Source organism: Galeopterus variegatus, unplaced genomic scaffold (genome assembly GCF_000696425.1).
Source record: "Galeopterus variegatus unplaced genomic scaffold, G_variegatus-3.0.2 Scaffold901, whole genome shotgun sequence".
Classification (NCBI taxonomy): domain Eukaryota; kingdom Metazoa; phylum Chordata; class Mammalia; order Dermoptera; family Cynocephalidae; genus Galeopterus; species Galeopterus variegatus.
This window is the reverse complement of record NW_007727012.1, coordinates 392285-416139: the sequence shown is the minus strand read 5'-3', so window position 1 is coordinate 416139 and position 23855 is coordinate 392285. Positions and strand designations below refer to the sequence as shown.

At 36.0% G+C, this 23855-nt stretch overlaps 1 protein-coding gene across 1 annotated transcript in view; it reads left to right on the top strand.

Moving 5' to 3' along the window:
- The window catches only part of EHBP1 (EH domain binding protein 1), a 291263-nt gene that overhangs the window by 49537 nt on the left and 217871 nt on the right, over positions 1-23855 (top strand). The window contains exons 2-3 of the mRNA XM_008573309.1: positions 17059-17240; positions 20249-20388. Of these exons, the coding sequence (XP_008571531.1) occupies positions 17107-17240; positions 20249-20388 (274 nt within the window). The 5' untranslated portion in view covers positions 17059-17106. The remainder of the gene's footprint in view (positions 1-17058; positions 17241-20248; positions 20389-23855) is intronic.

Here is a 23855-nt window from a genome sequence, read left to right as displayed (position 1 = left end):
TTCAAGATCAGAAATTCTTTCTTCTGAATAATGTAGTCTATTACTTAGACTCTCAGATGTATTTTTAATTTCATTCAATGAAGTCTTCAATTCCAAGATATCTGTTTGATTTTTTAAAAAATATCTATCTCTTTGTTAAATTTCTCATTCAGATTATGAATTGTTTTTCTGATTTCATTGAATTATTTGTATTCTCTTGTATCTCAGTTTTCTCAAGACTAGTGAATTTCTTTTCTGGCCAGTTGGCAGTTTCTGATTCCTTAGGATCAGTTGTTGGAGCATTTTTGTGTTTTTTCGGTGGTGTCATGTTTCCTTGTTTTTCATGTTTCTTGTTTTTCATGTTTCTTGTTTCCCTGCATTGTATCTATACATCTGGTGGAATAGTCACCTCTTTGAATTTTGTAGCTTGTGTGGGAAAGACTTTCACCTCCAAATGTGTCCTTGGGTGTTGACTGGGTAAAGTACAATGGCCTTGTTCTGACAAGTGCAGTAGTTAGTGTAGACTCTCTGTACTTTCTTCAGCTGCAATCTACTTTTGTTATGTCTGCATATGCCACAGCAGCCCATGCTTGGGAAGTTTGTTGGCAGTGGCACAGCTTTGCTGGGGGTGAGCTGTGTTAGTTCTCAGGTTGGCAGTGTGTGCATGCTCACTGTGGGTCAGTTGTTTCAGGAGCTGGTTTACTCCTGAAAGTAAGTTTGATTTTCAGGCTAGGGGGTTGGGCATGTGGTGTGTCAGGCATTCTGACTGGTTTGCCAGTGTCAGAGTCAACAACTGATTATCTGACTGGGGCCAGGTCCACCAGGGGCATGTCAGCCATGCTGTTTCTCACTCAGATGCTTGTGGGTGTGATGGCTCAAAGACTCAGGGGCAGGCCCCCCAGTAATGTGACAGCTGGGCTGTTGCTCTGAGTCAGGGGTGTAGGCATCCTTTGGCTTGGCTAGCTGGGTGTGGGTCTGCTGGGAGGAGCTCCCCTGTGTCACTTCTTGGGGCCAGGTGTGAGGTCATACTCCCCTTGGAGTTTTGGGAGCAGGTTTGCCAAGGGCAGGGCTACTGAGCTGCTTCTTAGGTGGTGAGTGAGACCACTAGGTAAGCCTGTAGAGAGGAGATCTGGCTAGCTACTTCTCTGGTGGTTGGCAAGGTTGAGAAGCACTCTTGCTGTGAGGGGTTCCTGCCAGCCACTTCTTGTTAATGGGCGAGTCCATAAAGCAGGCCTGCAAAGAGGGAGCCCAGCCAGCTTCCTCTTGAGCAATGAGTGAGACTGCTAGATGGAGCTGCAGAGAGGAGCCTCTGTTAGCCACTTCTCTGGCAGTGGGCAGAGCCCCCTCTCTGCAATCCCAACTAGCAGTCTCACCCACTGCCCAAGAAGTGGCTGTCCTGGCTCCCTCTTGGTGAGGCCGCTAGGTGAGATTGTTGAGGGTAAGACCACCTGGATGCTTTTCCAGGAGGGCGCAGACGTGCTTTAGTTCTGCTGACCTGGAGGTATGTTCATTAGCGAAGGGACGTGAGCTGTTTTCCTGGGTTGGGAGCTTGGGCCCACAGAACTTAGCCCACTGGTGGGGGTTGTCTGCCTGTCTGATCTTTGGCCAGGGATGTTGGGGTGCATCAGTTCAGCCAGGCTGAGATTGGCTTCCTAGACATGCAAGATTGGAATCACAGCCGCCCCTGGGTTCAGGCCTTAAGATGCTGGGATCAGGGTGCTACAGCCTCTCCTGTGAGGAAGCATAGTAGCTGCTGGCCCCCAGGGCAGAGTGGCTCCTGCAGTGACTCTGGTTTCAAGATGGTATCATACTGCATCACCTTGAGTCATGAGGGTAGGGGTTGGGGAGTGCACAGTGTATGCTCCTGTTCTAGAGCAATGCGGTGCATATATTTTAGGCAGCTCCTGCACTTGGCTCCTAGCTTGCAAGGGCTGAGGGAGCTTCCTACAGTAGGAACTGCAGGCCTCTGTGATGAGGATGGGGGCTTGTGTGGGCCCTCTTTGTACCTTTTCCTGGCAAGGAAAAGTGTTTCATGCAGCAATTCCAGTGGTGAAGACTTGGTGGCTGAGGCTATGTGCATCTCCCTCCTCTCTGTGCTGCTGTTCCTGAGCTTTTTTGCTCCACAGAGATCTCACCAGTCTCCTGCTGCACTCCTGCTCTCTCCCACAGACACTCCTGTGAATATTTCTTAAAAAATTTTTTTAGTGGTTGCCCTAGATTTTGCATTTACAACTAATCCAAGTGCATTTTCAAATAACACTATGTTGCTTCTGAGTACTTTAAACATTAATAGCAAGATAATCCTCTTTCCTCCTTCTTGTTTCTTGTATCCTAGCTGTCATCATTTCACTTATATATAAGCATACATAAACATATATATACACACATAAGCATACATAATCAAATACATGGTTGCTGTTGTTATTTTGAATAACTGTTATCTGTTAGAACAATTAAGAATGAGAAAAAACCTTCGTTTATTCCTTCCTGATGCTTGAGTTTTTGACCTGTATTATTTTCTTTCTATTCAAGGAAATTCTTTTAACATTTCTTGCAAGTCAGGTCTACTGGCAACAGATCCCTTCAACTTTTGTTTGTCTAAGGAAGTCTTTATTTCTCCTTCACTTTTGAAGGATAATTTCACAGGGTACAGAATTCTAGGTGGTTGTTTCCCACCCCCCCTCAGCATTTTAAATATTTCATTTATATTTCATGCTTGCGTGGTTTCTGAGGAGAAGTAGAATGTAATTCTTACCTTTGTTCCTTTATAGATAAGATGTTTATTTCCTCTGGCTTATTTCAGAATTTTTCCTTTATCTTTGATTTTCTGTAGTTTGAGAATTATATGCTTAGATGTAAATTTGGGGGGATTTGTCCTGTTGGGTTTTCTTTGAGCTTCCTGGATCTGTGGTTTTGTTTCTGACATTAATTTGGGGAAATTCTCAGTCATCATTGTTTCGAATATTTTTTCTGTTCCTTTCTTTCCTTGTTTTCCCCAAACCTTTTGTAGTTGTCCCACAGTCCTTGGTTATTTATTTATTTTTCTGATTTTCTTCTCTTTGCTATTTAGGTTTGGAGGTTTCTATTGTGATATCCTCAAGCTCAGATAGTCTTTCCTCAGCTATGTCTGGTCTACTGTTAAGCCCATCAAAAGCATTCTTCATTTGCATTACAGTGTTTTTCATCTCTAGCATTTCTTGTTGGTTCTTTCTTAGAATTTCCATCTCTCTGCTTATATTACCCATCTGGTCTTTTATACTGTCTACTTTATCCATTAGAGCCCATAGCATGTTAATCATAGTTGTTTTAAATTCACAGTCTGATCATTTCAACATTCCTTCTATAACTGAGTCCGGTTCTCATGCCTGCTCTGTCTCTTCAAACTGTTTTATTTGCCTTTTAGCATGCCTTGTAATTTCTTCTTGATAGCTGAACATAATGTACTGGGTAAAAGGAATTGCTGTAAATAGGCCTGGAGTAATGTGGTAAGGTGTGGGATAGGGGAACCATTTTGTAGTCCTATGATTAAGTCTCAGTCTTTTAGTGAGCTTGTGCCTCTGGACTGTGAACTTTACGAGTGTTTCTCACTTTTAAAAATTCCTTCTTTGGTGGGGCAGGGTGGCTAGAGTGGGCTGGAGTTGGGCATTTTCCTTCCTCTAGGTCAGTTAGGCTTTGATAAAACCTCACCAGGTTAGGCTCTGGTTAAGAAGTTTCTCTTCAAGGCAGACCTCCTTGTTAATTTTTATTTTTGGTGGCTGGCTAGTACCAGGAGTGAACCCTTGACCTTGGTGTTACAAGGCTGCGCTCTAACCAATTGACCCACTGGCCTGCCCCCTCCTTGTTCAGAAGAATAGAGTACTCTTGTGTATTTAAAAATGATTTGTAGGGCCGGCCTGTGGCTCACTCGGGAGAGTGCGGTGCTGATAACACCAAGGCCCCGGGTTCGGATCCCACATAGGGATGGCTGGTTCGCTCACTGGGTGAGCGTGGTGCTGACAACACCAAGCCAAGGGTTAAGATCCCCTTACCGGTCATCTTTAAAAAAAATAAATAAATAAAATAAAAAATAAAAATGATTTGTATTCCCCTTCTGCAGCTAGAAGCACAAGGAGTTTTTCTCTGATAGTGACTGTGAGAACCTGATTGAGCTCCTGGAGAATAAAACATGGGTGACCACTAGGACACAGGGCCCCTTTGAGTTTTTAAATCTCAGATTTCTCCACATCTAGCCTTGAGCACTTCGTCAATTACAGTTTAGGTTTTCCTACCCTAGCAGTGGTTCCAATGGAGTTTTCTGCTCCAGTTCATTGTGATTCTCTGTATCTGCCTATTTCTCTAATTTGGGGGGCATTGGTTTGCCCTGTGACCTCATTTTTCTAATAGATCTCAGAAGCGTTATTGATTTTATTCAGTTTATTGAACTTTTTACTTATCAAGACAGTGTCAACTTTGAAGTTCTTTACATTTGAACTAGAAAGCAGAAATCCCATTTCTTGTGTAATAAGAAAAAACAAGGTTTATAAATCATGAAAGAAAAGTCCAAAGCAAGAAAATAATATATCAGCAACAAAAGTGGCAGACAAAGGCTAATATTTTCCTTAATTAAATAACTTTAGAAATCTTTTTTCAAAAGAGAGAGACTGAGATCCAAACAGATAAATGAATAAGGAGCATGACCAGTTTTACAAAAGAGAGAATACAGATGGATAATAAACATGAAAATATATTCAAGGTCATGAGTTATCAAAGAAATACAAAGCAAATCAGTGAGATAGAATTTTTCTTTTAACAATTTAGCAAAGATTAAAAATACATAATAGGGCTGCTGTGGTTATGGTGCATGAGTCTAGCATTGTACACTGAAGTTTATAACTTGGTATAGTTTCAACAATTTAGTGATATCTATAAAATCCTAAAAATGTTCAAATACTTTATACAAAAATATCACTTCTAAGAATCTGTTCTAAGAAAAAGTCAGAAATGCCAAAAATACTTTGAACATGAAGATGAACATGAACATCATGTCTAAGAGTGAGAGTTTTGAAGTGACTTACATGTTCAATAAAAGGGAATTGTTATGTAAATTTCTGGTGTAACCATATTACATAATGATATGCAATTTCTAAAATTTACGTTTACAAAGTTATATTCTCAAATTTAAAAAACATAAGATTTTGTAAATAATGTCAGTTATTTTAAAAAAATAAGAGAAGATATGTCAAATATATTAATGGTGGTTTCAGCTAGTTGGTAAAGTTTTGAGTAATTCTTTTTGGTATTTCTCTGTATATTTATAATTTTCTGTGGTGAATTATCTCATTTAATAAGAAAAATAGTATAGCATGAAAGTAAAGATGATCATCCTTATAGAATCATGGAATATGAAATCTAGTTGTATATGAGACTAGAGAAAGGGAGGCAAGACCAGAGGCTTTGGCAGTGTACTGCTCAGAGATGATGAGGCTTGAATTTAGGAAGAAGTGGCAGTGGAGATGGAAAGAACTCCAGATTTTGTAGAAATTTAGCAGTTAGAGCCAACTTGGTTTGGTAAATCCTGGGATTGAGAGGCTTGATGGATGATGGCACAGTTCACTGAGAGGAGAAACTAAATGAAGAAACAGTTTAAGGGGTGGAGATGTGTTCAGGTTGGCTATGTTGAGTTTGTGATGGAGTGAAAATGAACAGTGGGCACTAGCGTCCTTAGATCTGGAAGTCAGGAACGGGTTCTGTGTAGTTAGGAAGATTTGGGAGTCATGATCAGCACATACGTTCAAGTTCTGACCATGGAAGGCATAATCTTTAGGTACCAGGTCTTATTTAAACTAACATATGATTATATTTCCTTAGAACATCTAATGGAAACTAATTTAAAAATCTGCTAGTTGAGTTTCTTGTTTAAGGTTAAATAATTACATAAAATAGTATGAGTAAACTTTTTGTTGTTTTCTTTAGGGTTCTAGGAGAAGGGGTTGATATAACCTGCCCTTTAGCAACTTTGTAGAAGACTTGACATTAGGGTCACTTATTTTTTTTTTCCCCCAATTTGGACAACCTACAATCCATCTAGACATTTGGCTTAAACACTTTAAGTCGTATTTTATGTATATCTGACATAAAGTTTTATGTATATCTGACATGGAGTTTCTCTCTGAGAAGGCTGAGTTTTTTTTTTTTTTAAGGAAAGTTAGATTTTACTCTAAAATCAATATATTTATAGATGCTTATGAGTACATATCAAAACAGAGTTTTGATGTCAATTCTTCCTATTTTAGTCTCTTCCCTGCAACCATCTAAGTTTGTTATTTTAGCTGATATGGTTTCTAATTAAGTCTTTGTGGTTGAGAGAGTTTCCTGTGGCATGTCTGCTTTAGCATTTAATTGCTTCATGGACTCCAAATTAAATTCCGTAATATTCCATTTTGGTCTGCTGATGAACCAAAGATCTTTTCTGCATGGCCTGAGAGATTTGGTGATTATGACAGCTGGAAAGACCAGTGTTACAATTTTGAGAAAAGTTACAACTCTTTGACTTCCAGGCTGACTTTTTGTCATTTGAAAATAAAGTTTAAAGTGTTAACACAGTTAAATGAAAGAATGCCAGGCACACAATAGGTTATCAACAACTATTTGTAAAATAAATATAGCAAAATTGTTGGTCTTGATATTGTAGTGCACCAAATTATTTTGTTTCAGAAAGAGTGAAGTCTTGGAAGTTTTTAGATTGAATTTGAATGAGAAGTACCAGGAAACATTTTATCACTCTGTTAGGTATGGTATAAGGTATTCTTGCATCGGGGTAACAGGCTGGAATAAGAAGCTTCTAAGGTCTCTTTCAACTCCACATTTTCTTATTTGATGATTGTGGTTCTTGCGTCAGTAGCAAAAATGGATATTTACACTAATAAGTGGGTATGATTTATGTTGTGAAATAATTCACATAATCGTGAGATAGAGGGCAAGCTCTAATAACTGAGAGTTTTAATGCCAACATTAATCTAGTCACATGTTCTTAGCATGCTGTTCAGAATTCTAGTTGCCTGTCATTTCATTTCTTGGTGCCCTGATTCGGTAGTACTCAGAGACAACTTAAGGGTTCTGATGGACAAGGACATGAACAGAATCAGGCATCAGACTGTGAGACTCTAAAAGTATGTGTGCTTTGCCTGAGTGGTTAATCACTTGCTTATGGTGATATTAAGGCATAGCATCTAAACAGAGAAGACAAGAACATAGCATAGTTGCATTGATGATCACAGGTCCACATCTAGAGAATTCTAATACAATAAATCTCAATCCTGATAAATCACTAAGTCTTACTAAATTAAAGAACTTAGGTTAATGTGAGACAGGTGAACTTTGTTGTGATAGTTGTTTATCAAAATCCTCAGTTCTGAAATGACACTGATAGTATCAAAGGAAGTAAAACAAGAGTATTAATTGAAAGCAGTAAGTCTGGAAGATAAGTACTCATCATAGCTTTCCCACTGAGGGTTTCTACTGAACTATGATTTACTGCTTCTGCCTCTGCATAGAGATGCAGAAAAAGTCTAGCACCTTCCCATTCCCCCAAGGCAGAAGGTCTAATATCTAATACCTTGATGCATAAAGGTAAGACCTCAGAGTTGCAGCATAAACAATAAAAAAAAATTGCCTTTTTTATTCTTAGCATTAATGGGTAGAGGTGATACCACCTTTGAAAATTTATAACCAGGAGCTAGCCCTCACATAGGTTTCATTTAAGACAGTTCTTGATGTTGTAGTAAAATTATTAATTTTATTAAATCTCAACACTTGAATATTAGTCTTTTTAATATGTCCTGTGACAAAATAAGCAGTATGCATAAAGCATTTATGCTGTGTTGCAAAGAACAAAGTTATTCAAGAAAAAGCACTTGTGGGATTATTTAAATTGTAAACTAAAGTAGCCAGTTTTTCCCCCTGAATCACCCTTTTTACTTGAAAAAAATGACTGACAGGCAAACTGTGGTTGTTCACCCTTGGGTATTTGGCAACATTTTCTTGAAACTGAAGAAAATGAGCCTGCTATTTAAAGACAAACAACTGAAATTATGTGTTGTCAATGGTAAAATTCAGGCTTCCAATTGAGAATTAGAATTTTGAAAAAATTGTACCCACCACTTTGAGCTTGATAGTTTCTCAATGCTTAAAGATTTTTCTGATGGAATATGTGGTAGTATGCACAAATGTGATTTTATTTTTTTGGTATTGCATAATGAAATGTGTCAACAGCTACATGATTGAGAGAATCAGTGTTTTCTGAATGACACAAGTATGATGTTTGCAACATCATGCATGGGTAAAAGATTCATTCAATTTGCATAATAGAGCAATGGATTTTAGTTTAACAGAGTTTAAAAAGTTCATTGATAATGTTTTTAGTTTCTGGATTACTATTAACATTTAAGAAACTACTACTTGTCAAGTTTTAGTATAATATCAAAGACGAAGACCTGAAATTATCTGAGAAGGTTATTAAAATACTTCTATCATTTCTAACAATGTCTGTGTGAGGCTTGATTTTCTTCATATACTTTAACCAAAATAACATGTCACACAGATTGAATATGGGAATATGTTAAACCAGATATTAAAGAGATTTTAGAGAGACAAAGACATGGAAGAGATTTACAGAAATGTAATGCAGATACAGTCTTCTCATTAAATTGTTTTGTATAGAAAGTATAGTAATGTATCGCTTAACAGTGGAGATGCGTTCTGAGAATGTTGTGAGGTGATTTTGTTGTGTGCAAACATCATAAAGTGTACTTACACAAGCCTAGATGGTATAGCCTGCTACACACCTAGGCTATATGGTATAGCCTATTGCTCCTACATGAGTAATGCTGTCAGGATGGCTATGACATCACTAGGTGATAGGAATTTTTCAGCTCTGTTATAATCTTATGGGACCACCATTGTATATGCGGTCCATCATTGACCAAAATGCCATTATGTGGTACATGACTGTTTATTCTTCATAAAAATGTTATGTTAACATATTAATTTTATTTTTAAATGAATTAAATATTTTCTAAAATTTTAATAGAGTAAACATTGATAGATACAGTCCATATAAGCAAAAGCTCTTTGGACTTCTCAATTAAAGCATGTAAAATGGTCTTGAGGCAAAAACACTTCAGAACTGTTGGTCTACACTCTCCAAGTAAAAGCCAGTGATTATAATATGGGATTAAATTTTTTTCTGGCTGTATGCTGTTTACATCAGACAGTGCTAAAATAGGAGGAGGTTAAATGTCAGAAGGAAGAAGAGAAGCCTCTGAAGAAGTCTGTGACTTCTGATTGGAGAGTAATTTGTGTATGGAGTCATGGATTTTCCTAGTTTCAGGTAGAGCTCCCTTCTCTCCTAACTCTCCTAATTCTATAATGTCTTTGGCATCTGGGTTCCCCACACAGTGCTTTTGCCATGTTTCCAAGGAGTTATTACTACTGCTCACTGCTTTAACTCCCTTTCCCCCCCAATCAACCAAATGAAACAATTCCTGTTTTGCCTCCTTCCTCCCTCCTTCCATGCAGGGTCCCTTCTACCTGTTAGTGTCCTATCTAGCTTGAAGAAACCTCTACCCAGCTCCACAAATGGAAATAGATTGTATAGTTCTTGTTACTAAATTACATGTTCCTCTGCTTTTAGGAAACGTTACATCTCCTTTTCTTCTGTTTATGAGAGGTACATGTTTATGAGAGGTACCTTAAAGGAATGTGAAAAAAATCTTGAATATAAGAAACTAATGATGTAAAGGTAATTTAAGTTTGATTTGATTATAAGTCATAGAATTACAGTTCATTCATTCACTCAACAAATATTTATTGCAAAATGGCTATGTGCTGTGCTTCTTGAGTTAGGATATAGTGGTAAACAAAACAGACAAAAATTTCTGCCCTCCGTGAACTTAGTATTTGCATGTTTGATAGTATAAGCTATGGAGGGAAAAAAAGGAGGGGAATATGAAATGTGTTTTTTGGGAGAGTGTTTGAAATTTTAGGTAGAGTGCTTTAAGAGAAAGCCTCTCTGGGAACGTGAGTTTATTGAGAAAAGACTTGAAAGAAGTGGGAGAGCTAGCTATATAATATCTATGAGAAGAACATTTCTGGTAAGGGAAATAGCAAGTGTAAAAGCTCTAAGGGAGATGCTTACCTGGAGAGTATTGGAGAGTGGGAACAGAAAAAATAAGAGGGAAAAATAGCATAGGTGATAAGGTCAGAGAGCAAAGTCAGGGAAGCCTAAACAGATGTGGCCTGTTGATCCTACTAAGGGCTTTGGCTTTTACTCTGGGGAATTGACTCTTAAATGTGAAAAACAGAGGGTTTTTTTTTTTTTTCCCCTTTTTGTCTTTTTTCGTGACCGGTAATGGGATCGCAACCCTCGGTGTCGCTCCCGTACTGCGACGGGCAACGGGATCGCAACCCTAGGTGTCGCGCCCGCACCGTGCTCAACCAGTGAGCGGACCGGTCTCTATATGGGATCTGAACCCTCGGTAGGAGCGCCGCCACGCTCCCAAGCGCCACACTCTACTGAATGCGCCACCGGGCCGGCCCAGTGAAAAGCTAAGGTTTTGAAGGCAGTATGGGAGAGTAGTCTTATGACCTCAGGGTTAGGAAGATTTTCTCAAAATGTAAAAGTACAAACCATATAGGAAACAGTTGAATTTACCTTAAAACTAAGTAATTGGGTTCATTTAAAAGATTCTATAGAGAAAGAAAATACAAGCCAAAAACTGGAAGAAGATATTTGCAACACATATAAGTGACAATGGATTTAGTACTAGAACACATATCTATAATTAATATGAGCCGATAATCAAAAAGTAAACAGCACAGTGGAAAAAACGTACAAAAGATTTTAGAGGAGGAAACACATGGCCAATAAACTATGAAAGAATAATCTGTCGTTAGGGAAGTGCAATTAAGACCTTAATGAGATAGTATTTAATAATCTCAGATTGATCAAAAACACTGAGCATTGGTAAGAATGTGGAAAACTGGAAACTCTTAGGGAGTATAAATTAATACAGCCACTTTGGAAAACAGTCTGACATTTTCTGGTATAGTTGAACATGTACATAGCCTAAGACCTAGCTATTCTCATCCTAGAAATATGTCTTATATTTATTATTGCACATGTATGCCAAGATATAGGTGTAGAAATATTTATAGCAGTTTTGTTAATCATTCCAAATAAATAAAAAAAAACCCTGCAAATAACCCACATGTCCATCAACATTTAAATTGTGGAATTTCATGTAATGGAATATTATAAGTAATGGAATTTAATGAATCACAGCTGTACATATCAGCACAGATGAATATAAAAAACATGATGTTCAACATAAGAAACAAGTTACAAGATGCTAATGTTATTTTATTACATAAAGTTTAAAAACATGCAAAACCAGGCAATAGTCATTCTTTTTTTTCACTTTTTTATTGTGGTAAAATATATATATCACAATATATATAACATAAAAATTTCTATCTTAAACGTTTTTAAGTGCACAATTCAGTGGCATTAAGAGCATTCACAATGTTGTGTAATCATCACCACTGTCTTGTTTCCAGAACTTTTTCATTAATCCAATTAGAAACTCCATTAAACAATAGCTCCTCATTCTTGCCTCCCCTAACACCTGGTAACCTCTATTCTACCTTCTGTCTCTATAAATTTGCCTATTCCTCATATAAGTAGAATCATACAATATTTGTACTTTTGTGTTTGGCTGATTTCACTTAGCATAATGCCTTCAAGGTTTAATTATGATGTAGCATGTGTCAGAATTTCATTCCTTTTTAAGGCTGAGTAATATTGTGTGTGTGTGTGTGTGTGTGTGTGTATACACATCACATTTTTAAAATCTATTCATCAGCAATATATTCTTTAGAGATGCATACATAGTTGGTAATATATTTGAAAAAGTGAAGGGAAGGAGTACACAAAATTCTTAGGGAGGATAAATTAATCCAGCCACTTTGGAAAACAATTTGACATTTTCTGGTACTGGTCACCTCTGGAGGAAGGAATGGGAGGGAATGCAGTTTGGAAGTGGACATGCAGCTTTTAACGTACTGGTAAAGTTCTATTTCTTAAGCTGGGTGGTGAGTATAGGATATTCATTTTATTATTCATTAAGTAGTGCTTTTTTTTATACTTTAGTATATGTGATATATTCCTTAATTTTTTAAAAAATTCAAATGCCATTAGTTTAATTTTCAGGTCTTGTAAGAGACCCAATAATTAAAGTATTGGTACATGACAGAATCTTTTATAACATTCTATGTAATAAAGCTCTGAAAAATTGTAAAATCTGAGTAAGTTTCTGGCCGCACCCCACCATACCCCCACAGTTCTCTTACATGGTAATGAGTTAAATTTCTAGCATGTATCTCTTTTAATAGAAAGTCAAATATTTTAATAGGGAAGGCATTATATTAATTTTACTCACCTTAGGGTCCATAATAAATAGCATACAATGAACTATTCTTTAAGAAAATCCTTGCTTGAATAATTTGGAGAAGAAATATCCTCTCTACCTTTTTATAATAAGAACTAAGCAGTACTGCATTTAACTACATTGCTTGCTACCATTATGTTATATATCATGTTGTTAGTTTTAGGGGAAAAAAAGTGGCAAGATTAGCAGTGTGCTTTTTTTCTAAAATCTACAGTGCTTAAAAACACTTATAATGAAGTGAGTCTCATTAGAATGTATTTATTCATTTTATAATCAGTTCATTACTTATTAGAAACATTATTATCTTTTCCCTTTTATGCTCATGTACAGAGAAAATGTTTATTGACCTATTGTTTGCACTGTTACTACCTGAATAGCAATGAGAGTACATTGAGGTGGAGAATTCATTTTAGGTTTGGCAGGAATATAGGGGGTCCATGCACGAATTTTAATAATGTAGCTACATTACTTTAAACATCCTGCAGTGAGTTGTGCATTTATCTATTTTTCTCATTTTAAGATTGGTGATCATTGGTGGACTATTTATAATAGTACTGTAATAAAACAGTAAAACATAAAAATTATTAATAAATACTATTTATTGAGCACATACTATATGCTAAGTACTCTACTAGATATTTTCATATTATTTCAAGAATTTCTCTAGGACATATTGCTAGGATGGAAATTGCTGAGTTGTAAGGTATGCATGTATTCAACTTTACAAAGTAATGTTAAATTGTTTTCCAAAGTGGGTGTATTCAGTTGAAACTCTCCCGCAGTGTAAGAGAGTTTGCATCGTTCCACATTCTTTATCAACACTTGGTATTGTTCAACTTTTAAAAATATTTGCCAGTCTAAGAATGAGAGATGAGAAATCTGCCAAAGATTAACCAGTGAATATGTTTTGGTGCTATATTCTAACCCAGGTTTATCTGATTCCAACTATACTAGGCCGGATTTCAAAGAAATGGAAATATATAGTTATGAAACATGAGTGAGATTTTTAAATTAAAATAATTTGATGTAAAAACATTCTTAGGGGTAGTATTTCTGAAAAAGTGAATTTTAGATTAACTGAGTCAGAATCATCTGATAATAATGGTGTGCTTGTGTGGAGTTGGGGGTATTACTTATTAGAAATCAGCAGATTCCTGGGTCCATCTCTGGGCCTATTAGAGATGGATTTCTAGGGGTAGGATTTAGGCATCTTCATTTTTAAAAAGCTCTCCTGGTTTGGTTTGGTTTTCTTTTTTGGCGGGGTGTGGGGGGGAGGTGGTTAATAAACACTAAAACTTAAGAACTTCTGCTTTAGGGATTTTGAACTAATTCCCCAAATACAGTCATCCCTCAGTATTCCTTGGGGATTGGTTCCAGGACCTTCTGAAAATACTAAAATCCACAGATGCTCAAGTCTCCGATATATAATGGCATAGTATATGCGTATAACCTACACATATTCTCTGTACTTTTAATCATCTCTAGATTACTTATAATACCTAATACAATGCAAATGCTATGTAAATAGTTGTTATACTATATTGTTTAGGGATGAATGATAAGGGAAAACCTGTACATGTTCAGTACATCAGTTTTTTCCCCCAAATGTATTATTGATCCGTGGTTGGTTGAATCCATTGATGCAAAACCCAGGGATACAGAGGGCCAGCTGTACTGCCAGATTCACATATAAACATTAGCCCAGAGTCACAAATTTAGACTTACATGTGAGTTAATGCTCACTTTTTATTGACTCTTGTCATCAAACTTCCATTGTCCAGGAATTCCTCTTAACATTTTTTCTCTCATTCTTGTTCTCTCTTGTCCAAACTGCATGTGATCTGAAGTAGCATTAGGACTCTGGCAACCATAATTTTCTCTAGACTCTCTTTGGCTAACCCCTATCCTTTAAAAAAGGACTATAGGATGCAAAAGACATACGAATTTTTGTCAGTGTAATCAGTTATTTCAGATCTCTTTATAGAACTGACGACAGCAATTATGTCAGTCTGGAGTGAGTAAAGATTTAGACTCTGGTTATAAAGAGTGAAAATTCATGGATCTGGAGTTAGAGCTGCTAAAGATTCCCATGTATTTTTCATTACGGTTCTTAAAATGTATTTTCTGAGATAGCTAATTTTAAGGAAAAAACTGTCTGAGCTAGGTGAAGAGTTACTAGATCCCCTTTCCCAACAGTGAACGATTATGTCAAGGACACAGACAGTAGTAAGGTCCTGTGTTAATTAATATTAGGAATGGATGGTATAGACTCAAAGGAGCTCTATTCTGCTCACCTGCCCAGATCTCACCAAGGGATGTTTTCATTGTTGCTGAGCAAGTAATTGCTTAAGTGGTCCAGCAAATTGTGTTAAGAATTTAGTAGCTTTTATTACCTATTGTTTCGAAGACACTGATTTACCAGATACTTAAAACGTTCTTTTGCCATAAATCTGAGTTCAGCAGAAAAACTTCTATATAATTTTATTCTAAAAGATGTAATTGTGTTTAGAATTTAGTAGCTTTTATTACCTATTGTTTCGAAGACACTGATTTACCAGATACTTAAAACATTCTTTTGCCATAAATCTGAGTTCAGCAGAAAAACTTCTATATAATTTTATTCTAAAAGATGATGAGAGAATGTTAATTATCAAAGATTTTTTCCCAAATATATTATTGATTTTTTGATAATTAACCATCCTTAAACTGAGCTTTCAAAATTATGTTTATTTCCAAGTTATCTTAATTTTTATTGTTTATTTGGTTATAAAATTAAATAATTACATTCAGGGATTAGTGTCATATTTTATGAAACAGATTTGTTTAACAAAAACTGAAAATATGTAACAGTTTGTATGTCATGCTTTCAAAACAGGCTTTAAATCCTATATTACATGTAGAAGTTGTTAGCTATTCTAAAGGTACAGTAAGAGATTATTGTTCATATCAGTGTAATAAATTGATACTCCCTGATCATACTTTTCATTTTGCACATTGTCAGAACCTTGGACTGTAATCTTATTCTTTGATTGACAGTAGCAACCAGGGAAAGAACACTTGTATTGTTTGGGATAGTCACATCTGTTCAACTTGATTCAGTTGAGGGTATTTGCATATTCTTAAGTATTTCTTCTGAGAGGGCTTAAATCCTTCTCAAGTGCTTGATGCAATTTTGAAATTCATTCATAAGGTATCTACATGCGCTAATAGTTCTGTATAATATTGCTGTGCATAATCTGACAGATAAGACCACATTTTAAAACAAGGTATTCTTTAGGGACTCTACATTACATTTTTACTTGTTCTGCTGGGCAGAAATGTCAGGTTTTTGAAAAAGCCTGTTTTAATGTTATGATTAAATTAGTGTATCCTTATTTTTGGCAGATTCGTCAATCATAAGACAAAGATTTATTAAATAATAATTCAAATGTATTAATAGTAGCTTTTCCTACCTGGGCTGGAAAATTGAGTAATTTTATAAAAAATAATTGTAGAACTTGATGGGTTTCTGTTTAGCCTCCTTATTTTGTAGGGAAGGTTAACTGAGACTCACATATTCTGATTTGTTCAAGGTCACACAGCTTGGAAATTAAGCCTTAAACTTTGGTTTCAACTCTCAGATCAGTAAACCATAAGGAACAATGGTATATGCCCTCTGATTTATATTATTTACAAATTATCCTACATCTGAAATTTTCCCCTTGTCATTACATCACATAGTCAGGGATTATGTCTTAATCACCATATCTCTCCAAAATTTATACAATGTCTTATACATAGTTAATGCACGGTCATTATTTTACTGTCCTACTTTCATGATCTGAATTATTGAAATGATAACTATGAAACATGGTAGCTTATTAACATAATGTTAAATAGCTTTGATAGTAAATAGGTGTCATTTTGTGTTCCATTTCTGATGAATCGGCAATAATTGTTGAGAAAAATATTGAGATCTGCTGGGGCCAGTTAATAGCGTTGCCATGGGCTCATAGGATCAGGAAAACCAGCCATTCCTTCCATAATATATGTGATCTTAGGGAAGGGAGAGAGAACTATGGACTGGATTAATCAGAAAAGGTCCTGAAAAGAAATAAGGCTCAAATTATAGGATGGATAGAATTCAGATGCTGTAGGCAAAAAAAGAGGTGGAGTGCCACCTAGGCTGAGAGTTCTATAAAAAATTGTAGGTGTTTAGAAAGGGGAAATATCATTAGGTTACATTAAATACAATGAAAGAATGGAAAACAATTGTTGAGTACCTGATCCCTCGCTCTGTGCTGTATCTTATCACAGAACACTAGAGAATACCGGCCAGCTGCCAAAAAAAAAAGAACCCCTGAAGATTTTCTGTCGTAGTTTTCTTCCTTTCTTTTATTTTCCTGAGGTATTTAGGGTTGTTCTACTCTTCTGTTGTTTCTGCCTGTGCCCCCTCTTTCCAATTTAATATCTGCCTTACTTAAAGATATAAATGCTATGATATAATCTCATCACAGTTTTATTTGTGTTATAGAAATTCATTGGAGAAGGAAGTTCCCAATTGTTATTTGATTTTATCATTAAAATAATAAATTTAAAATATTTTATCTTTTAGGAATCCCCTTCTGGTCGAAGGAAAGCTCTTGCTACTAGCAGCATTAATATGAAACAGTATGCAAGCCCTATGCCAACCCAGACTGATGTCAAGTTAAAATTTAAGCCATTGTCTAAAAAAGTTGTGTCTGCCACTCTCCAGTTTTCATTATCTTGCATTTTCCTTCGGGAAGGAAAAGCCACGTAAGTTTCTTTTAAACAAATTACTTCACACTGTGTTTCAAAACACCATAGGTAAATAGCTTTTGACTCAGTAGGCTGGCAACTGGTTGAACGTCCTACAGCATACCAATCATTCTTGCCATTCCTTGTTTCAGAGGCTGAGTTAAACAAACTCCTTGTTATTTATAAATAGTCTCTTTTGACTCCAGAGATTAAAAATAATGTAAAAGTGGTTACAGCTGGTTAGTTTTTAATTGTATTCTATAGGGTATCATAAGTATTTGTTTTATATTTCAGTGTCTTCAGTGTATTAATCTGTACTGTGATGTGCAGATACTTTAGTAGTAGAGCTGTTAAATGCAAATGAGTCATGAAAGGAGGACAAAATAAAAAGTTTAGGATGAGAGAACTAAGGGAACTTTTGCCAATTCGTATTCCTTGGCTCAGCCTTGCAAAAACTGTACAGGAAGGTACAGTTAGATAAGCAGTTTACTGTGATCATTATCCCTTTCAAAAATCACTTCAGCAGTGAATAAGTATTGCACAAAGATTTTTAGGCTCAGTTCTAGTCTCTTAAAAGAGTGGAATTCTAAATGGATAAAATCAGGTGAACATACCTACAGGAGGGAGTAAAAAAGGAACATTCACCCTGTTATTACATACAATTAAGTCAGGGGAAAGTGCATGTTACGGTGTAGTGAAAGAATTAGTACCTAATTGGAGTGGAAGATGAAGGGATAGGAGAAGTGGAAATTCTATGCCTAGGCTTAAAAGGAGAGGGGCAGAAGGCAGCTATGAACATTTCAATCCAGTCTGAATCACAGTTCTGAATGTACACATATTTGACCAACTGGAATGTGGTTACTATAATTGGCCATGTCTACTTGACTGATTAGACTGGATTCTGTGCGTCAGTCAAAATGAGGTGTTTCGCACTCATCTACATGGCAGCAAATGACTTCATCGATAACAGTAAGCCTTCTCTCTGGGAAGTTAGACTGTGTTAGGAGACAGTGCAGAATGGAAGCATTGTAATCTTTCATCTCAGGACCTTAAATTGTAGACTTTAAACAATGAGAAATTAAAAATAAAAATCTTATCCTGAAGATTAAGCCAAAATGAAAGGAAAGGAAATACAGAAAGGAGAGAGAAAACAAATTCAGAGAAGATCCTTTGAGAGTGGACTTCCTTCCCCTGGGCAGAAGCAGCAAGTGCATCAGCACCATTCACAGGAATCTGGGTGAGGGGAAATTTATCCAAACCAAATGCCTCAATTTGAATTGAACAGGAATTCTCTTAGAATATACTAAACTTTTTCTCTACGTCCTTCTTCCTTGCTTCCTTATCTTCCCGAAAGAAAATTGTTCAGGGTTAAAATATGAAGGAATTAAAGTTGTAAAATTAAGCAAGTTAACATTTTAAGAATGTTATTATATTTTTAAATTACCTCTCATTGATAAGTGATTAATTTGTGAGGCATTAATATAAGGTAATACACAACTTTTTTTGTTCATGTATGTTACTAAATTTATTTAAAAAGAGGGAAATGATTTTGTTAACTTTAAACTTATATGAGATAAAATGGAAAGAATTTTAAAAACCCAGTTTATTCTATAAAGTCATATCATATATAGGAGATAAGTGAATATTAACAAGCATTACTTTACAAAGAAACAGTATTTTAATTTGGCATTCTGAATTTTGGGGAAGTCTACCGAATTGAAAATTAATTTGTATGTGACATGTTAGAAATATGCTTCATTTACTGTAGTTTATTTGAAGTTTAATAATTTCAATAATTGGAAAATATAGATCAGGAAAACTTAAATGATTTGACTTTTTGAGTATTTATTGTAAACTTTATAAGTTTGTATTTAAAATACTTCAAGATAAAAAGTACTTATATTTTGTCAAATATGGAATATTTAACTTATAATCAGCCCAGGCCATTTTTCATCTTGTAATTCTTAAAACAGACTTTGTTTTTAAGTTGCTTTTCTTATTATGGTAGTTCTTAATTTTAGGTGGGGGGTATGTTATGGCCCCTTTCAAAAACAATGCATATTTAAGCAAGATTGATTTGATTTACAGGGGCTTACCACTTTCTTTCCCTCCTACTTAAGAACTCAAAAGAGTTCTTGGACTTAAATGAAGAATTCCTGTTCCAAATCCTTTTGAAAGCTTGACTATTTTTTTTTTTCCTTTTTGTCTTTTTTTGTGTCTGGCAACGGATCGCAACCCTCAGTGTCGCGCCCGTACCGGACCGGGACCAGCAACGGGACCGCGACCCTCGGTGTGTTGCGCCCGCACCTCGCTCAGCCAGTGAGCGGGAACCGGTCTGTATGTGGGATCCGAACCCTCGGCGGGAGCGCTGCTGCGCTTCCCAAGCGGCGCACTGTAGCAGTGCGCCACCGGGCCAGCCTGAAAGCTTGACTATTTTAAAGTCTAGATCTTATCTAATTATCAAACTGTCCTACTGTTCTATGAATCAAGTTTTTTTCCCCCCAGACTTTATGCTCAGGAGACCATACATTAATTCCGTGAAGAAGTTTTTAGTCTTCCGTAGATCTTCAGTATAGAATTAAACTAACTCCTAACCAGTTAGTTTTTAATCCTGTTTGCTTTTCACCAATTAAACATGCTGTTTAAAAAGATGAATATGAGTATTTAGATTTTTCAGTATTCTTGTATAACTGTTTTTTTTTTTTTTTTTTTTCCTTTTTGTCTTTTTTACTGACCGGCAACGGGATCGCAACCCTCGGTGTTGCGCCCACACCGCGCTCAGCCAGTGAGTGGGAACCGGTCTCCACATGGGATCTGAACCCTCGGCGGGAGCGCCGCTGCACTCCCAAGCGGCGCACTCTCCATTGCACCACTGGGCCGGCCCCTTGTATAACTGTTTAAAAAGACTTTTTGACATATCTTATAGAAAGAAGAAATATATTAATATTATTTTCTTAAGAAATGATCATTTTTCAAGCAATGTCTCTTAATCAACTGTGTATTATATTTTTAAACCATTGATGTAGGGACGAAGACATGCAAAGTTTGGCTAGTTTGATGAGTATGAAGCAGGCTGACATTGGCAATTTAGATGACTTTGAAGAAGATAATGAAGATGATGATGAGAACCGAGTGGACCAAGAGGAAAAGGCAGCAAAAATTACAGGTTGGTTTTATTAGTATTAAACTGAAGGTTTATCTTTTTTCAGAGTTGAAAAACTCATTCTCATTTCCCAGGAAAAAAACAATTCCACTAATAAGAAATTTTTCCTCCTTAAGCCTTTCTAATACAATACTATGAGAACTTTACAAGCTGATTATAACTTAACACAGTTTAGCAGTTTAAGATCAAGTCCAAGGTTATAGTATAAAACAACCTAAATATGCATGTCCTTTTTTGTCAAAGTATTGATGAAACCTGCGTAAGTAAAGATTTACCTTAAAAGGATGACAGGACAAAATAAAGACATCCATTGGCCAGCTTCTCCGAGCTCGGGTTCATTTAGTCACATGAATTATTATGTGGATATTCTGTGTATTGAATTTGTATATTTTATGTTTCCTTGTATCTAGAAGTTTCCATGCAGCTATCCCTTCTAGCTGGTTTGATCAAACTACTGAGAAGTTAAGTAGTTAGAACATCTTCATATTAATTGGGCAACAAATATTTATTGATAGTGTGGCTATCACACTTAAGGAATTGATGTTATACTTTTATTATTAGAGTGAAAATCAAGCATTTATATATTCCATTCAGTTAATTAATTGCTCTAAATTTCTGGATTGATGTCCTTTGACTTCTTTCATGTTTTCGCCTCTTGGTGATTTTTCCAAATTCATTGGGCACTTTGGCCTTCATCCTTGGCTCTGCCTCAGCTCCTGCTATCTTATGGGGAATTTTCATTGACCACATGGATCACCTGTTTAACTAACTCCTAGAAGTTCCTTGACTCCCTCAACTCCAGTGACCTTCACTTCCATTCTATTGCTAGAAATCTATCATAAGGAACTGTTCAGACTTGAGTGCAAAGATAGATTTTTTTTTTTGTCATGTGTAAATTTTATAAATTATTATTTTCTAATTTGTGATTGAGTTTTGATTTCTTATTTGACCCAAAGGTGTTTGAGAGAGTGTGCTTTACCATATGTTTTGTTTATTTATTTATTTCTAGTTTGCTTACTTCTAGTTTAATTTCATTCAAATAAATTTCAAAAGTCTCTTGAATATCAGTTTTTAAAAACATTTTATTGAGTTTTTTTACTTTGTAGTCTGAGTATATGATGTATTTTTGTAAATTTTCCATAAATATCTTTTTACATGTATATTCTATTTGTTGGATTTAGCATTAGACTAAACTTTTCATTTATATAATTAAATTATTTATATTCTTATTCTTTTTGTATAGTTTATCTATTAAAGACAGAATTTCAGTGCTAAATTATTTGACCCATAAAAGTTTATTCTCTTATAGCTTCATTGTAATTTTTTTTTTTGGCTGGTTGGTTTGGGAATCCGAACTCATGACCTTGGTGTTAGAAGGCAGTGGTCTAACCAGCTAAGCCTAGCTGCATTGTAATTTTGTATCAGTTTGCCCCATTTAATGTCTCTTGCCTTGAAATGTTGCCTGATGTTGACATTTGAAACCCATGCTTTCTTTGTATTTTCTTGGCCTGTTTTTCACTTTATTTGTAACCTATTTGTGTTACTTTAAGTATTTCTCTTATAAAGACCATTTGGTTGATCTAACTTTATCTTTCTCTTTGATGGTTATATTTCTTGATAACTGCCATACTTAATTTCACTTATATTACTTTATACTTTTATTTTGGGGCGTTTCTTCTTATTTTTTCCCACCTATCTTGTACATTTTGCCATTCTCAGATTTTCTGTACTTAAACATTCTATACTTTAGAATAGTATTTTCTAAAATAAATAAAGTGGATAAACCAGATAGAGAAACAAATGAACCTATATTTCTCTACTAACATTAAAAATAAAACAATTTGTTGACTCTCCTCTTATGAGAGATACAATATGACTCTCTTCTTCCCTTTATTCAAACCTTTTCCACCAACCTCTCTTATTATTATATTATTATATTATTATATTTATTTCAGTAACATTTTTTTTCAATAATACTGACATTTGCATTATGTTTCGTAATGATGTCAGCAACAATTATGCAATACTTGTCATATCTTTTTTGGCAGTTGGCTGGTACAGGGATTTGAACCCTTGAACTTTGCGTTACCAGTACCATGCTCTTACCAACTAAGCTAACCAGCTGTTCTTAAAAATGCTATATCTTTCCCATCTTTGAGTTTTTTGTTTTTTTTTTAAATCTTTGAGTTTTGATTATTTAGCTAACAAGTATTTCCAGAAGGATAAGTGGGTGTCCTTTCCCTACTACCGCCAATGATTTTCTACCTTATTTTTGTTCACTTGAGTGGCTATAGCAAAATACCTCAGACTGGGTAATTTATAAACAATACAAATTTATTACTCACAGTTATAGAAGCTGGCAAGTCCAGGATCAAAGAGCTAGCAGATTCAATGTCTGGTGAGGACCTGTTACTCATAGATGGTGCCTTCTATGTGTCCTCACATGATGTAAGGGCAAAGAAAAGGTACAAACTTGCTCCCTCACACCCTTTTATAGGACACTGATCTCATCCACGAGGGCAGAGCACTCATGACCTAACCTACTGCCCAAAGGCCACACCCCAGAATGCCATCATCTAGGGGGTTAAATCCCAACATACGAATTTTGGGGAGACACCAACATTCAGACTGTAGCATACCCGTCCTTCAAAATTTAATTCTTGTGTCACATACTTTGAGAAGCCTTTTATGCCTGCTCTCTCATAAGCTTGACCACTCCATCCTTTATGATACAAATGTAGGCATTTTCCTACAGCATGAGTTTTTATAGTTCCAGTGGGATATTAATTTGGTCTTTTAATTAGAGAATATGGTCTGTTCTTTGTAGGTGGCTGTTGGTTAAATCCCAATTAGATACTAGTTTCATAAGTAGGAATAAAAACAACCACCTATGTTTGCAGCTGTTTCGAGCAGTATTGTGCTGTTTTGATCACAGAAGTGGGAGAAAAGTTGATAACAGTATGTTACAAGTTCTACACTGGTATTGAAGGAAAGCAAAGGACATTTTTTTTTTCCTTTTTGTCTTTTTTTGTGACCGGCAACGGATCGCAACCCGCAGTGTCGCGCCCGTACCGGACCGGGACCGGCTATGGGATCGCAACCCACGGTGTTGCACCCGCACCTCACTCAGCCAGTGAGCGGCTGGTCTGTATGTGGGATCCGAACCCTCGGCGGGAGCGCCGCCACGCTCCCAAGCGGTGCACTGTAGCAGTGCGCCACCGGGCCGGCCCAAAGGACATTATTTTTGAGCAAAATATATATTTAATGAAAGCATTCAGTAATAACTGGATTTTATAGCTAAACTCTTATTGCTTAACCATACACACATACCTTATTTTCTAAAATTTCTGGAGGAACAGTAACTTTCTTTTACATAGTTTAAAATTCTCTTACACTATCTGAAGAAATGTTTTTTTTTTTTTTTTTTGTCTTTTTCTGTGTCCGGCAACGGATCACAACCCTCAGTGTCG